At 50.3% G+C, this 15,864-nt stretch overlaps 1 protein-coding gene across 1 annotated transcript in view; it reads left to right on the plus strand.

Moving 5' to 3' along the window:
- Positions 1 to 12,697: 12,697 nt before the first annotated feature.
- The window catches only part of Cdhr2 (cadherin related family member 2), a 23,133-nt gene continuing 19,966 nt past the window's right edge, over positions 12,698 to 15,864 (plus strand). Inside the window, exons 1-4 of the mRNA XM_031358098.1 lie at positions 12,698 to 12,749; positions 13,013 to 13,084; positions 14,344 to 14,483; positions 14,610 to 14,660. Coding sequence (XP_031213958.1) covers positions 12,698 to 12,749; positions 13,013 to 13,084; positions 14,344 to 14,483; positions 14,610 to 14,660 — 315 coding nt within the window. The remainder of the gene's footprint in view (positions 12,750 to 13,012; positions 13,085 to 14,343; positions 14,484 to 14,609; positions 14,661 to 15,864) is intronic.

Consider the following 15,864-nt stretch of genomic DNA (forward strand, 5'->3'; position numbering starts at 1 on the left):
TGGGGGCATGGGGGCGTTGGGGGGTGTGGGGAATGGACCCTGCAAGCGCAGTCCTTAATTCAGGTGCTATCCAGCATCCATGAAACAATGTAAAGTACACAGCAGGTTGAAGTGGAAACTTCTGGTTTCTTTGGAAAGTCAGTCATGTCAAATGATGTTTTGCCTAGGCACACAGGTGAAAGGCTGTTTTGCTAAAGCAGACACGTGAAAGGATGCATTATGTTTAGAGAGATTATAAATATGATCCCACAGACAGTGGGAGCATTGATTGGCACCACCTCGCTCGCTAGTCTTTGCTGACGACCTTCGTGTACTGGTTGGCCTTACATTGTGTGGCTAAGCTTTGCTTGTGGTAGAGAGAAACTCGACTAAGAACTCCTGTGGCTTCTTGCAGCTTCAGCAGACTCCAGCTAGTTGGTGAGACTTGCAGTTTCTTCTGATTGATTCATGTGTGGTGTCTGTCGAGTGGACTGGACTGCTGCTGCTGGTTCATGTGTGGTGTTTACTCACGGACTGAACTAAGAAGAAAGAAGATTGGACGACCCCAAAGAACCATCTCTAAACAGGTCCACTTCCAGGGCCTGAAGAGATGGCTCAGAGGTTAAGAGCACTGACTGCTCTTCCAGAGGTCCCGAGTTCAATTCCCAGCAACCACATGGTGGCTCACAACCATCTAGAATGGGATCTGATGCCCTCTTCTGGTGTGTCTGAAGACAGCGACAGTGTGCTCATGTAAATAAAATAAATAAATCTTAAAAAAAAAAAACCAAAAAACCAAAAACAGGTCCACTTCCCCATATTCTAATAAACTTTCTTTTCTTTTTGGTTTTTTGAGACAGGGTTTCTCTGTGTAGCCCTGGCTGTCCTGGAACTCACTCTGTAGACCAGGCTGACCTCGAACTCAGAAATCCACCTGCCTCTGCCTCCCAAGTGCTGGGATTAAAGGCGTATGCCACCACTGCCCGGGCTCAGCCGTTAAAGGCTAGGCTCACAACCAAAAATATAAACTTTCTTTTCTACTGCCTCTGGTGGGTGGTAGGCTAGAGGGGAGGTTGAACCCTTATTAAACTAGTCTGTGAAAAATATATGCCTTCAGTAGGTGCTCAATAAATATAGATTCCGGCACATCCCGCCCTTCCTCCAGCTCCTCCCCCCAGACCTTCACCAGGACCTTGAAGAACCTTGACCTCTTTTGGTGGATTTGGTACTCTCTGAGAACTTGCAGCAGCACACCAGAATCTCAAGGGGGCAGGGGGTGCCTTAGTCTCCAGAGGGAGCAGCGGCTTCCCTGGGCCACTCAGCCAGGAAAAGGCTGATGATCTGCAGCATGGGCCTCCTTCGTACTATGAGGTAGGATGAAATGAACTTGGGGACCTGTTCCAACGTGGGAGGCCACCACTGGGAGTGTGTGGAGACCCTGGAGCAGTGAGTGACCCTGCCCTAGTGAGTGTGTGATCCTGCCCTTTGATTTTGTTTGTTTGTTGGCTTTTGTTTTAATTTGTTTTTTTGAGACAGGATTTTTCTGCATAACTCTGGTTGCCCTGGAACTTGCTCTATAGATTAGGCTGGCCTCAAACTCAGAGATCTGCCTGCCTCTGCCTCCCAAGTTCTGGGATCAAAGGCTCCACTACCTAGCTTGTTTTTGTTTCTTTGAGATAACATCTTACTATGTCTGGTCTTGTTATATAGACCAGACAGGCCTGGTACTCACAAGGATCCACCTGCCTCTGTCTCCTGAGTGCTGGGATTAGGGCATATGCCACTGTGCCCTGTATTGGCCCTGTCCTTTGATGTCCTGCTTAGAGGGGACAAATATGAGACTGAGAAGGCCTTGTTGGAGCTGCAGGTACCCTTCATGCTAGCCTCAGGGCTTGGCCTGAAGGCTCAGGACTTGATAGCTGTCAAGTCTCCTCATCCCAAGAGATCTCTCTAACCCGCTTTCTCCACAGATCCCCGCTACTGAAGATGAGGTAGGAGAGGGCAGAAGGTCCTGACGTGTCCTCTGACTGTCCCATCTCCAGCTTGCACGGGGACCCTGGATCTTCTCTGTCAGCAGGCCTGCCTATCCCTCCAGTATTACAGCCCTAGGGCCTTGCCGGCCCTAACCACAGCCAGTGCCTTTGGAGGAGGTGTGGTCTCTACATGGTTAATGATTGCTCAGGAGAGGTGGAGATGGTGCCAAAGTCTGCAGCTGCCTTCTGCCGGGCCCCAGACAGTGCCCACCTGTGACTGGTGCACATCACTGTCTCTGGGCCCCTTCCAGGGGTTGTCCAGCTCAGCTGCTTCAGGGGCTCTTAGCCCGAGGGTAAGTCCTTGGGACTGAGGGAAACTCTGAGGTCTTTCAGACTGGTTTCCTGGCATCTGGAGTGTGGAGGGGACGCCAGGGGGAAGTAGCTGTGGCATTAACTACTGGCCACTGGGATGGCTTGAATTGGTGAAGCTACCTGGGAAGCCTGCTTCTTCTAGAATGTAGGGTAAGACCTCCTCTCCAGGCAGTGGCAACCTCCTGTTTGCCTTCCTAAGTCTCTGAGAAGTGAATTCACTACCTCATCTGTTACCTAAAAGGAGAAGATGAGGAAGAAGGCTGACTCTGGCCCTGAGCCCGAGGAAGGAAGGCTGGCTGGCTCTCTCTTCCGGGCTCAGACCGTCATTCAGCTCCATGCAGACCTTGAGTGAGCTGCTGACAGCTTTCTGGCCTCGGTCTCTGCATCTGTGGAGTGGGCACTGTACTAGTAGCCCCTGGAGGGCTCATGAAACAGACATGGCAGGCTACAGAGGCTGTCCCTCTCAGACAAAGACATCAAATGCTAGGTCACCTCAGGGAGGACTAACCGTACTGGTCCCAACCCTAATTTAGTCCTTGTCCTGGGCACAGGGTAAAGACTTAGCCAGGGCAGCTCTCGTCTTCAGACAGAACTTACTTTCTGGTTGGTCCTAGGTAGGATTTCAGAGAATGATGACATTGTCCTGATCAGTGTAGGCCATAGGCTGCACTCACCTTATTTCTCAGAGGAAAAGTGAAGCTGAGGGCAAGGGAGGCTTGCCTGGTGCTAGACAACCAGTAGGTGAAATGCTAAAATTCAAACCTGGGGCCTGATCCATACCTGTCTCCCGAAAGAAGCAGCCAGGAGGGCGGACACCATCTCTGGCTACAGGAAGCCTGGTATCCCTGGGGCATGGAAGCTTAAAGGTCCCTGGGTCCCTGTCTCTGCTGGATCACTTGGCTGGGCTGCTGGGAATCAGGAGAGACCTCTGTAGGATCAGCAGAGTGGTCTGTGGGTCCAGCCTTGCCTGCGGCTGGTGGTTCACCCTCCATCCTCTGAACTGCCGTCCTCTTAGGGCGATGAACAGTAACTGGACGGTAGCTGCTTCCTGAGCGGCAGCTGTGGGAACGAGTAAAAGGAAGCAGAAATGAAAGGAAAGGGCTCAGGGAGCTGCAGAGGCGGAGGCAGGGTGGGGTAGCTGTGGGGTTAGCGAGCCTGTGGCTGGGCCATTAGCAGATGACAGGTCCCTTCTTCTGTGGCCTTCCAAGATGTCCTGGGGTCCTCACATCCAGTGGATTGAATTGCAAAGTCTTTGCTTTCCTGGAGTCTTGTTGAGCTGTGGCCAGTGTGTCCTCTGAGATAAGAGGGGAAGCCCCCTTCTTGTGTTGGGCCTGGCGGACGATGACCTGGGTCTGGGGGTCTGTAGAGTAACCTGGAGCCCCTAATGCTCCTGACTTTTTCTCAGACACTTTACAGTGTGAATAGCTGTGTATTTTTCCTTTCTTTCTTCTTCTTCTTCTTTTTTTTTTTTTTTTTTTTTTTTTTTTTTTTTTTTTTTGGTTTTTCCGAGACAGGGTTTCTCTGTGTAGTCCTGGCTGTTCTGGAGCTCACTCTGTAGACCAGGCTGGCCTCGAACTCAGAAATCCGCCTGCCTCTGCCTCCCAAGCACTGGAATTAAAGGCGGGTGCCACCACCACCCGGCTATTTTTCTTTTTAACTGACACGAAGCAATTGAACATACTGATAGAGTACAGCAGACATCGCCACATTCCACGATGTGTCCTTCACAGCTATCCTGCTGTGGTAAAGAGCCTCCTGCCCAGCCCCAAACAAGAGGGGTGGGAGCTTGGGTGCGAGGACCTGGGATCTCTAGGCTCTAGATCTGTTCTTTCTTTCTCTCCTCTTTCTGCATCATCTCCATCTTCTTCTCCCTCCCTCCCTGCTTCTCTCTCCTTTTACAGGTCTCTCAATACAGTTCAGGCTTAGTATAGAACTAGTGAGCGTCCTCTTTCCTGAGTATTGGGATACTGGCTGTGTTCCAGGTCCAGCTTCCCATCACTTAAAGAAGCAAACCGTATCAGGTGCAGAATGGCTGGGGGCTGACATCGATCGATGGGGTCGCATGTGAGCCTGTGTTTGACTCGTGGTCCTCCATAGGAGAAAAGGGAACCTGGGGGAAGTTTCCCCAGCTCCAGCACTTGAGCACATCCCCTCCCTTCTGCCATATGTCCTGTAGCATATGTCCCCTGACTGGAGCTCAGAGGCTCTATCTGTGACTTTAGCCTTGAAGGACAGAGAGAATTTGCACATGGGCAGGGTACACGAGAGGGCCTTTGGGGCAGAAGAAACACATGCAAATCTAGGGTGAAGAGATTACAGCGTGTGGGTGTGGGGACTGTGCACAGGATACCAAGAGAGAAAGGGAGCCACTCTTGGAAGGTGAGACCCAGGTCCCCGAAGGATTCGTCTTGCCAAGGCTTGGGAAGTGTGGCCCACAGCCAGTCTGAGCCTTGTCTTGGGAATGCCTATGCCCATCAAGGTGAGGCAGGTCACCTGGTACTTTCCTATCTCACAGCACATTTTTCTTAAGTGATGGAGTCTGGGAGACGCTGATGCCAAGTGCAGAACTTTGGCCTCATTATGATCAATGAGTATGTTTGTGAAAAGTCACAGTGACAAAGAGGACAAGACTGTGGAACGTAGGGTCACCTCATACAGTATAGGAAGGAGGATCCAAAGGAGTTCCAGGTATGAGTCAGGCATGACCCTGTGATGGCTGGACAGGAGGCCTAGCTTTCCGGGGGCTTAAGGGTCCCCGTAGGCAAAGAGGAGTATGTAAGCCATCGTCTCTTTCCAGGAGATAGTGACTTGACAGGGAGTGGTGTGTGAGTGTGCAGGTGTGGGGCACTGTCATCTGAGGTACACCATGAGGACAGGAGGGGGAAGTGGGGGGGAACAGAGAAGGGGGCTTGAGTGGAGTCCCCAAGGGGCCATGGGCAATGAAGGTCCCAGTTTGGTTTCTTTTTCCTCAACTGTACCTCTCTGGGGGTTCTGTGTAGCCAGGGGGAAATGCGCATGCGTGTGTGTGTGTGTGTGTGTGTGTGTGTGTGTGTGTGTGTGTGAGAGAGAGAGAGAGAGAGAGAGAGAGAGAGAGAGAGAGAGAGAGAGAGAGAGAGAGAGAGAAAGAGAGAGAGAAAGAGATATGGAGAAGGAGAGAGGGAAAAAGAGAAAGAGAAAGGGAGAGAGGAAGAGAGGGAAGAGGGAGAGGAGGAGGGGGAAGAGGGGAAGGAGGATGAAGAGGAAGGAGGAGGAACAAAGAAGAGGAGGAGAAAGAGAGAAGGCTCTGAAAAGAGAGGACAGGGTTTGTCCAGGGCCCTGGCTATACCAGGCCAGTGTTCCACTACTGACATATGTCCCTAAGCCTTTAAAGGTCTATTTTTAGCTGGACAGTGGTAGTACATCTTTTTTTTTTTTTCTGAGACAGGGTTTCTCTGTATAGCCTTGGTTGTCCTGAAACTCACCTGGCTGAACTCAGAAATCCACCTGCCTCTGCCCAGCAGTAGTACACATCTTTAATACCATCACTTGGGAGCCAGGGGCAGGTGGATCTCTGAGTTCAAGGCCAGGCTGGTTTATAGAGTGAGTTCCAGGACAGCCAGGGCTACACAGAGAAACCCGGTCTTGAAAAAAATTATTTTGAGATACATTCTTTCCAAGTTCCCAGGCTAGCTTTGAACTCTCAGCCTTCCTGCCTCATTTTCCAAATAGCTGGGATTACAGGGCCGTGTCACCATACCCAACGGCCTGTCTTTGGATTGGGGTCTTGTTACTGGCTGTGGTGGGTTCCTTCCAAGCTTCCTTGCTAACAAGGTGATAACAGGTGCGAAGGGCCGGCTCAGCACTGCCCTTCATCATTAACTCCCTTCTCCATGGTGAGCTGGGTAGAGAGACTTCCTTCCCAGGAGATGGGCTGAGGCGAACTTTGTGACGTGACAGGATCAACTGTGCTCACATCAGGGACTGATCAGCCTGTGGTTGTTGCTTTACATGCAATAGAAGGAAAACAATCGAAAGAAAGAGATAAAGGAGGTAGGCTCAGAGCTAGAGTTCCAAAGAGGTGTCAGGTGCTCCTATGCCAGTCCAGCCAGCAAGGAAGCCCCAGGATACATCAGCATAAACATCTCTGCTCCCCCCTCCTGACTCTCACCCTGGCACCCTCCATCAGCTTCATCTAGACCCTCTGTGGTTGGTATACTATGACCTCTACATGCATTCTCAGAGCATGGGGGATGGAGTCCCAGAGAAGAGCAGGCTCCACAGCGATTCCAGTGAGACTGCAAAGAAAGGCATGGTGAAGGTGCAAGCTCTGGCACAAAAGGGAGGGGTTCAAGCCTGAAGAGCCCCTGAGAGCTACAGGCACATGGTCCCACATTGCCCCATCCGCAGGGCAGGGCAAGGCAGGGCAGAAGAGAGTGCCAGCTCAGTGAGAGTCGCCCCGAGGACTGACTTCCACAGAGTGCCAGCTCACTAAGGAAAGTCACCCCGAGGACTGACTTCCACGTCTGCTGTAACTGGTTTTCTAAAGATTTATTTATTTTTATTCTATTCTATATATGAGTACACTGTAGCTGTCCTCAGACACACCAGAAGAGGGCTTCAGATCCCATTACAGATGGTTGTGAGCCACCATGTGGTTGCTGGGAATTGAACTCAGGACCTTTGTAAGAGCAGTCAGTGCTCTTAACTGCTGAGCCATCTCTCCAGTCCATCACTGGTTTTCTTTGCTCAGCTTTCTATTTATGATCACAAGTCTGTCTGTCTACTCTGCCAGAGATGCAAACGTCCCACAGGATATGGGAGCCTGGCCCTAGGCGTCAGGGTACTTCCCCACTTCTGTGCCACTACAGTCTCCTGTCTTGGGCTTACTCCTATACTGGCTTCCTGAGGAAAGATTTGTAAGAGGTAAAAATGTGGGCTCGGTCTGTCTAAGACTGTGTGTCCAATAACTTTAGCAGGTATGGACAGAATCCTAGGCCAGAAATACCTTGTTTTCAGTGTTTTGCAGAAAGTGTCCTGGCCACTCACTGCAGCATCATAAAACATTCCAGAGCACAGTGGCTTAATCAGCAATCTATTATTAATGTTCACGATACTGTAGGAATTTAGATTAGATATAGCAAGAACTGCTCAGCTCTATTTATGGTATTTGAGGCTTCGGCTAGGATTTAGTAGTGGACTGAGTGGGGCATCTCACAGCTGGGCAGTCACAGGGGCTCAACGCCCCCTGCCCCGGCATTGCTGAATCTCTGTGGGAGCAGGCCTGTACAGCAGTCTCTAGTGTGTACATACTGAATGCTGGCAGCAACCCCCACATTCTGAGACATATCTGCTCTTGGATGTTGGTGTTTATAGAAGCCCCTTGTCCTGCTCTGGGGGTATCCATGGTTATAATGTTTCTGGGTCTCTTGCATTTTATGTTTCTCCAGAGTTGGACACTCTACACTCTTGTCAGCTTGAGTTTGAAAGCTCTGCTTCATTCTGTTTACCCACTTCCCTACCATGACTGCTGCGTCTTGCTAACTCTGGTGGTGGCCCCAGGCTGTGGGTAGCACTGGTCACACACTAGAAGGTGACCCTATGGAGACTCTCCCATGCACATTTCAGAATCTAGTATTTGTTTTCCCCTTTAGGTGGGTCATTTAAATTTTTCCGTTATTTTGTTTGCTGTGCTGGAGATGAAACGCAACGCCTCATAGAAAGTAGGCAAGCACTGTCACCTCCCCCACGTTCTCAGCTGTCTGTTTCCGGTTGTTGGTGGAGGAGTCATTCATTCTACCTTTGTTAAGATTGCAACTGTTCACATCACCCCACATTACTGTGGATCTTTCTCCTCTGTGATGTCCCCAGATTCAGCTGTGTCTGACCCAGATTCTCTGGAAGTGAACCCACATTCTCTGGGTCAGAAGGTAGCTTGCCCATGTGGCTTGGGCACTAGAGCCTAGAAGTCCAATTGCTTCTCTAAGAAGTTTCCCTTCTTTTGGCCCACACATGGCTCTGCTTTCTGGGAGTTCTAGAACTTTCAGCCTTGCTGGGATGTAAGTCTTTCTGGGATGCCCTCTCCTACCTACCACCTGTACTGTTTCAAGTGTCACTGGCTTGATAAGGTGACAGACACCAAGGCTCACTAGCTTCCACTATTCCGACTGCCTTTCTCCTGGGGTTCCAAGAGCAGAGCAGAGGAGTAGCAGCCAATGAAGGGCCACCGCACAAACCTCTTCTGCTCCTCACCGAGGCTCACCGAGGCCCCGCCTCACCGAGGCCTCTCCTCACCCCTCACATCTTTACTTGTTTGGAGATCTCCCCTTATAACCACAAAGGTTACTGGCAAAGGACAATAGCAATGGGGCCACATGCTACTACAAGCCTCTAATCCCAGCACTTGGAAGGCTTAGGAGTATAGTGAGGCTGCCACTAAACACACACACACACACACACACACACACACACACACACAGGAGCCAGCTAGGCATCATGGCACACACCTTTAATCCCAGAACTTGGCAGGTAGAGGCAGATGGATTACTGTGAGCTTGAGGCCACCATGGACTACCTAGAGAGTTCCAGAACAGCCAGAACTACACAGAGAACCCCTAGGTGAAAACAGGAACAACCAAAACCCCCCAAAATACTCCAAAAAACAACCTTCAGTTCCAGCACTTGGTCAAAAGAAAGTAGATCTGAATTTGAGGCTAGCCTGGTCTACATAGCCATCCAGAGCTAGAGACAAATACATAAACAACAAAATGGCAGCCACCACTCTCCTGTCTAGAAAGCTTGAGTCTGCGTGGGTATGCATCTCGAGGCACAGGCTTTGATCCAGTATGGTTTCCTCATGCCTGTGGCCACGGAGAACTGACTATCAAACAGGAGCTCCCAGTGGCCAGCCAGTCCCTCTGCTCCACGGGAGCTCCACGGAGGCTTGCTCCCATCTATGACAACCCATTCAGGGGGAGCTCAGGCTTCCTTCCAGCACAGCCCTGCTCACCTGGCTCAAAAGACAAGAAGGGGAGTCCACCAGGCTTGTAGCCTTGGCAGATGGCATCTCTGGAGTCCAGTTCTCATGACCACTCCTGTCTGATGTCTTCATTGTTCTTCTGGGATGTAGCTCAGACGGGTCACTGTGATGAAGCCATGACCAAAATCAGATTGGGGAGGAAAGGGTTTATTGGACTGACACTTCCACATCACTGTTCATCATTAAAGGAAGTCAGGACAGGAACTCAAATAGGGCAGGGACCCAGAGGGGTGCTGCTGCTTATAGGCCTGCTCCTCATGGATCCCTCAGCCAGGATCACCAGCCCAGGGGTGGCACCTCCCACAAGGGGCTGGGCCCTTTCCCATCAATCACTAATTAAGAAAATGTCCCACAGGCTTGCTCACAGCCCAATCTAATGGAAGCACTTTCTCAATCGAGGCTCCCTCCTCCCAGGTGACTTTAGCCTGGGTCCAGCTGACATAAAACTAGCCAGCATAGGATGTTACTGGATCAGTAAAGAGGTGACTGACGGGTGACACAGACATTAGGAGCTTTGGAAGCTGCTCGCCACTTCAAGAGGAAGGAGCCTGCCACCTAAGGAAGCCCAGGTGGGCCAGAAAACAGAGGGAAGGGGAGAAGCCAAGGCAGGGGCTCTCTTGTGTTTTCATGGGAAGAAAGGGACAGGAAGCCAGAGCAGAACCAGACAGGATTGGGTGTGCGGATAATCTCTGGGTGCTGTGGGCAGCAGTGGGAATCACCCACCTGTTTAGTATTTGCCCTGGGATTTGGAGTGAGAGGCACTGAAGGGTGGTTGGCACTCTGGCTCTGAATTGTTCCACTTGTACAAGAAAGGCGTGTCTGGAGGCTTTGTTTGCTGTCTCTGGAATTAGCTCCATTAACTCTCCAGCCAGCCCCACCCCAAACAGAGCATCATAAAATACAAGAAATAAAAAAAAAAAACCCCACAATTAGCACTCCTGGTTCAGTCAGCACTCAGGAGGCAGAGGCAGGAGGATTGCTACAAGTTCACAGCCAGCCTGCTCTACAGGCTAAGCTCCAGGCCAGCGAAGGCGATGGGAAAGCAAATACAATCTACATTTCTTGCAGAGAGGAAAGTCAAACAATGAAAGTACTTGCCTTTATGTTCTTGATTCACGTACGTGCGCGCGGGCGCACACACACACACACACACACACAAACACACGTGCGCATGCACACGGGCACGCACAAGCACACAGGCATACGCATGCGCACGTTCTCTTTCTTCCCGATGGGTAAGCAGCACATGTTTAGGCAGCCATTAATTAGCTGAGCAAGGCCAACCCCTTGCTTGTCTGCTCACTGTGTATTGCCAGGGTTGGAATAGGTCTGGCAGGTGGCAGCCAGTGTCCATTGAGGGTGTAAGTTGGGACACTCATCATGCAGTGTGCACCCAGGACGTGTCAGGAGACATTTAAAGTGACCATTCCCCTACCCACAACCCCTCAGTGTCTTCTCTCAGGTTGGGGAAAACTGAGTGTCTTAGTCAGTGTTCTGTGACTGTGAGGAGACACCGTGACCACAGCAAATCTTATAAAAGGGAGCATTTAATTGGGGCTGGCTTACAGTTTCAGAGGCTTAGTCCATTATCATGGTGAGGAGCATATTGGTGAGAAGTAGCTCAGAGTTCTACATTCTGATCCAAAGTCAGCAGAGGAAGACACTGGGCCTGGCTTTGTGGTTTCAAAAGCCCATTCCCAATGACACACTTCCTCCCACAAGGCCACACCTCCCAATCCTTCTAATCCTTTCAAACAATTCCACTCCCTGGTGACTAAGCATTCAAGTATCCAACTATCTGGGGGCCATTCTTAGTCAAACCACCATTCTGAGGCAAGATCTTTCTGAATCAAAACAGGAGGGTTACGTTGGGGCTTCAGAGCTGGTGGACAACAAAGGAGTGGTGGCCACACTTGACTGTTGAGGGGACATTGTGTGCAAGGGAGCCAGCCATGGCCGAGTTTGGGGACGAGAGGGACCAGGAGTGGGGATACCAGTAGCAAAGGGACAAGGGATGTGTTCCTTTCCATGGTAGTAATCATTAACCTTTGTTCTACGCTCACTGGGAACTGGCACTGCACTGTGGAGGCCAGGGTGCCTTCCTCACAGGGAATCCAGGGCCAGAGGGGATGTCTACGGGCTCTGGGCTACACAGACCACCCTGCTGAATCTCTAGGTGTCTCCCGCTAGTCTTAGGCAGCTTGGGATTCGTGGTATCATTTGCCTGTTTCAGTAAGGATGGGAAGGAAGAGTCGGTTCCCTCTGGAAAGCACTAAGGTGTGTGGGTAGGACTGGAGGTCAGCTGGGAAGAGGGGGGCAGAGATCTCCCTGGAAAGGGAGGGTAGGGTGGAGTGGCATGTGGGAGTGTTAGCAACGAGACTGGGAGGTCACTGGGGGTCTTGGAAAGCTCTGTTTAGGAGCCGTCACAGGGTTTTAAGCAGGACACAAGGAGTTAGGATGAGATTACTTTAAAAAAAACATTTTTTAAAATGTATTTATTTTATTTATATGGTGAGTACACTGTCTTCAGACACACCAGAAGAGGGCATCGGATCCCATTACAGATGGTTGTCAGCCACCATGTGGTTGCTGGGATTTGAACTCAGGACCTCTGGAAGATCAGTCAGTGCTCTTAACCACTGAGCCATCTCTCCAGCCCTAGGATGAGATTTCTTGAGTACAGGGAGTAAGCTTGAGTTGGAAAGAGCCCTTGAGGCAACCAAAGATATTAAGCATGGGGCATGGGGAAGGTGGCTAATGTGGCACAGTGGAGTAGGACAGAGGGGGAACAAATTGGATGTGACACTTCTAGAGGGGAACAAACTGGATGTGACACTTCTCGAGCAGAGATGTGAAGGGGTGAGCCTCACATGTGAGTGTGTGACAGAGAGCATAAGCTGCATGCTTCACGGCCATAAAGCGTCTCCCTCCGCCCCTCTCTCTCCCCATCCACCTCGTTCGCTGAACCCTTGATTCTGAATGGTGCCTCGGTTGTGTGTGAGACCGGGGAGGTGGAGTGGTGGCTGAGGGTGTGAATGCTGGAGTCAAAAGACTTGCTTTCAAAGCCAGTCCTGTCACTGTTTTCTGTGTGGCCTCAGGTATACCACTGACTCTGCCCAGTACTTACCAGCTGCTCTGCCACACACCTAAGGCACTTAGAACAGCACCCAGCAGCCAGTGGGTGCTGACTTCTGGGGTTAAGTGTAGATTCAAGCATCCTTCTTACTCTCTGATGCCCCTGTGGAGGATGGGCAGAGGCTGGGAGAGACCCTGGCAGAGCTACAGAGTGAAGGACACTGGTGGGCTTTGCCGGGAGGGAGGGCTGAGCCTAACCGCCTTTCCTTTAGGTCCCTTCAAGATGGCCTGGCTGTGGCTGCTCTGTATGCTGCTTCCTGCCTTCACGGTGTCTGGTGAGTGCCTCCTCCCCTACAAGAACAGTATTACACTGGGGGCCCCCAGCAAGACCTTGTGGGACTTGGGTCTCACTAGCAAATGCTCAGACGGAATGACCCACCCTAGGTAGGCTCTCCCTGGGCTCTGGGAGGACTATCGATGAATCTTGGCCTAGTTGGATGATCTGGGCTGAAGGTTGGATGTAGGGGGAAGGCATTCAAGGACCAGCTGGTGGTGAGATGCAGGGTGTCCAGACCTCCTCTTCTGTGTGTCCCTACAGTGACAGCCAACTCACCACCAGAGTTCCGGAGCAATATGTCATATGTGACCCTGCCAGAGGACCTACCAGTGGGTGAGTAGTGGTCCTCATGCTGCGACAGAGCCCAGCGCTTATCCTGAGATCCTTACATACTTCCTGCCCGCGTCTAAGGCACAGCCCCTGAGTGTGCAGTCAACCTTTTGCGGCTGTGGTTTAACATCGCAGGTTCAGCCTCCAGGGCAGGGGGAGGGGGAGTGGTAGTAACCTTTTTATTCTTTTTTCTTTTTTTTTGGTTTTTCGAGACAGGGTTTCTCTGTGTAGCCCTGGCTGGCCTGGAACTCACTCTGTAGACCAGGCTGGCCTTGAACTCAGAAATCCACCTGCCTCTGCCTCCCAAGTGCTGGGATCAACGGCATGCGCCACCACTGCCTGGCATGCAACTTTTATTCTTGTCCTTACTTCATAAACCAACTATTTCCACCATATTCAGTGTTACAATCATTGAGAGGGGATTTGAAATCAGGGAAGACAGGCTTGGGTTCTCCACAAAAGCTACATCACTTTCCACGAGGGTCCTGGGTACCCACTGGTTTCAGCATCTCAGGAGTGTCCTGGAACCAGTCTCTATGGATACCAAATCCTTTTGCTAATCCATTTGAGATTGGTTGATTCTGAGATTACGTAGGACAGAGGGCCTAAGTTAGGACTCTGAGGGCAGAACACCTCAGATAAGATTCCCACTCACCAGCTTGCTTCCTGTGTTTCCTTAGGTGCCAGAATCCTATCTTCCTGCATCTTAGCATTTTCTAATCAGGAAGGGTCTCTCTTCTCATGAGATGATCATTTAACACAGGTTTCTTTTTATTACAAAAAGAAATAAAATTAAAAAACAGCCTTTAAATGGCCAGTGTACCTTCCAGCCAAGAGTGTTTCTTCTGCCTGGCGGTGGTGGCGCACGCCTTTAATCCCAGCACTTGGGAGGCAGAGGCAGGTGGATTTCTGAGTTCGAGGCCAGCCTGGTCTACAGAGTGACCAGGTCTACAGAGTGAGTTCCAGGGCAGTCAGGGCTACACAGAGAAACCCTGTCTTGAAAAAACAAAACAAACAAACAAACCAAAAAACAAACAAAAAACCCAACAACAACAAAAGAGAGTATTTCTTCCACAGAACACTATACAGCCATTTCTAGTCTTACTGAAGTGCAGTGCCCAGAGGCAGGCAGAGAGGATGGGTGGTGGTTGAGGGGATCAAAATCCCAGATCTCAAGTCACATTTGCATCTCTGCCCTGTGGGCAGCTGGATCAGACCACTCTAAGAGAGGTAGCCATGGACCTGGGTCTTTTCATCTGTAGGTGCCGTGGCCTTCTGGTTGGTGGCTACAGACCGTGATGGCGACCAACTGACCTATGGAATTAGTGGCCTAAATGCCTACTACTTCTCTGTCAACTCAAACACTGGGGAAGTGAAGCTGATCAGCTCTTTGGATGCTGAGGTAAAGGATGGTGGGGTAGGGAACGCCTGGGGAGAGGGAACAGCCAGGGGCGGCCCTTGGAGCCAGAGTTCCTGGGGTGTGGTTGGGATCCCACACCGAACAGGCTTCTTCTCTCTGCTGCTACAGACAGTTCCGTCCTTCAAGATCACCATCTCTGCAAACGATGGTCATATCCAAGTAAGTGAAAGGAGAGAGGGGAGGGTGATCAGGCGTGGGGCAAAAGGTGCCAAGTGTCCACCTTTGATCATGTGTCTATTTCAGGCAAGCAGAGAGTAGTACCCCAGGTGATAGTGTTTCAGTGTTGGTTATGTTCAAAATGATGTGTTTTACCTGGTCATACAATATAACCAAGAATTCGATATGTATTAAATACTAAGTATTTGGTTTATAAAATTACAGTATTGGTTTGTATTAATGTAAATACTGATTTTAAAAATTATTTACCTTTTATCTTATGTGTATAAATGCTTTGCCTGCATGTATGCCCCTGCATTGTGGGCATGCCTGGTGCCTACAGAGGCCAGAAGAGGGCGTTGGGTCCTCTAGAACTGGACCTGCATCAGTTGTGGGTTCTGGGACCAGACTGTTGGTCCTCTAGAAGAGCAACAAAGTGTCTTAACTGTGTCTGTTGTTTCAAAGTTACTGTGTCTACTTCATGACTGGTGTAATATTGTTTCCAAGTCTCTGTTTGTGCCCCATTTTTTTATTTCTTTCACTGAGTGGCTCCCCCAGTCCCCACCCCCTCTTGTTAAAGTCGTGGTGGTACCAGTGGCACATGTCTGTAATCTCCGTGGTTGGGAGCTGAAGGCATGAGGATCCATAGTTCAAGTCCACCTTTGGCTACCGTGGGTTTCAGGCCAGCCTAGGATAGGTGAGGCTCTGTTTAAATAAAGGCAGTGAAGAGAAGAGATTTAGTACGGCTCACAGTTCTGGCTCAGTGCCAAGAAGCTGCATCTGGTGACAGACTTTGCTGGCAGGCACAGGGTTACACAAAACATCCCGTGCATAGGACAGGGACTTCCGCTCAGCGTTGTAATGTCTCTTTCACAGCACAGGAACCCTTCAGGGTACTTTAGTTGATTCCCTTCATCGGAAACTTGGGTGGATCACAGATTATACTATGAAAAAAAAAAAAAAGCTAAACCATGCCCTGTTATGGAGCAAACATGTTTCAGATTTTAAAAACTGAATGCTTGCAACTTTACAGTCACCTAATATCACACACACACACACACACACACACACACAAGTGCACATATATGCATATCTATGAAGAATGGAGAGGGAGGGTGGAGGAGGGGGAGGGGCATACATCTAGAAGAAAGGTAGCAGCTTTTTTGTGTAGTGTCCCTGAAGTTCTCCTGACATCTTTTTTTTTTTT

This window comes from Mastomys coucha, unplaced genomic scaffold, assembly GCF_008632895.1.
Source record: "Mastomys coucha isolate ucsf_1 unplaced genomic scaffold, UCSF_Mcou_1 pScaffold7, whole genome shotgun sequence".
Classification (NCBI taxonomy): domain Eukaryota; kingdom Metazoa; phylum Chordata; class Mammalia; order Rodentia; family Muridae; genus Mastomys; species Mastomys coucha.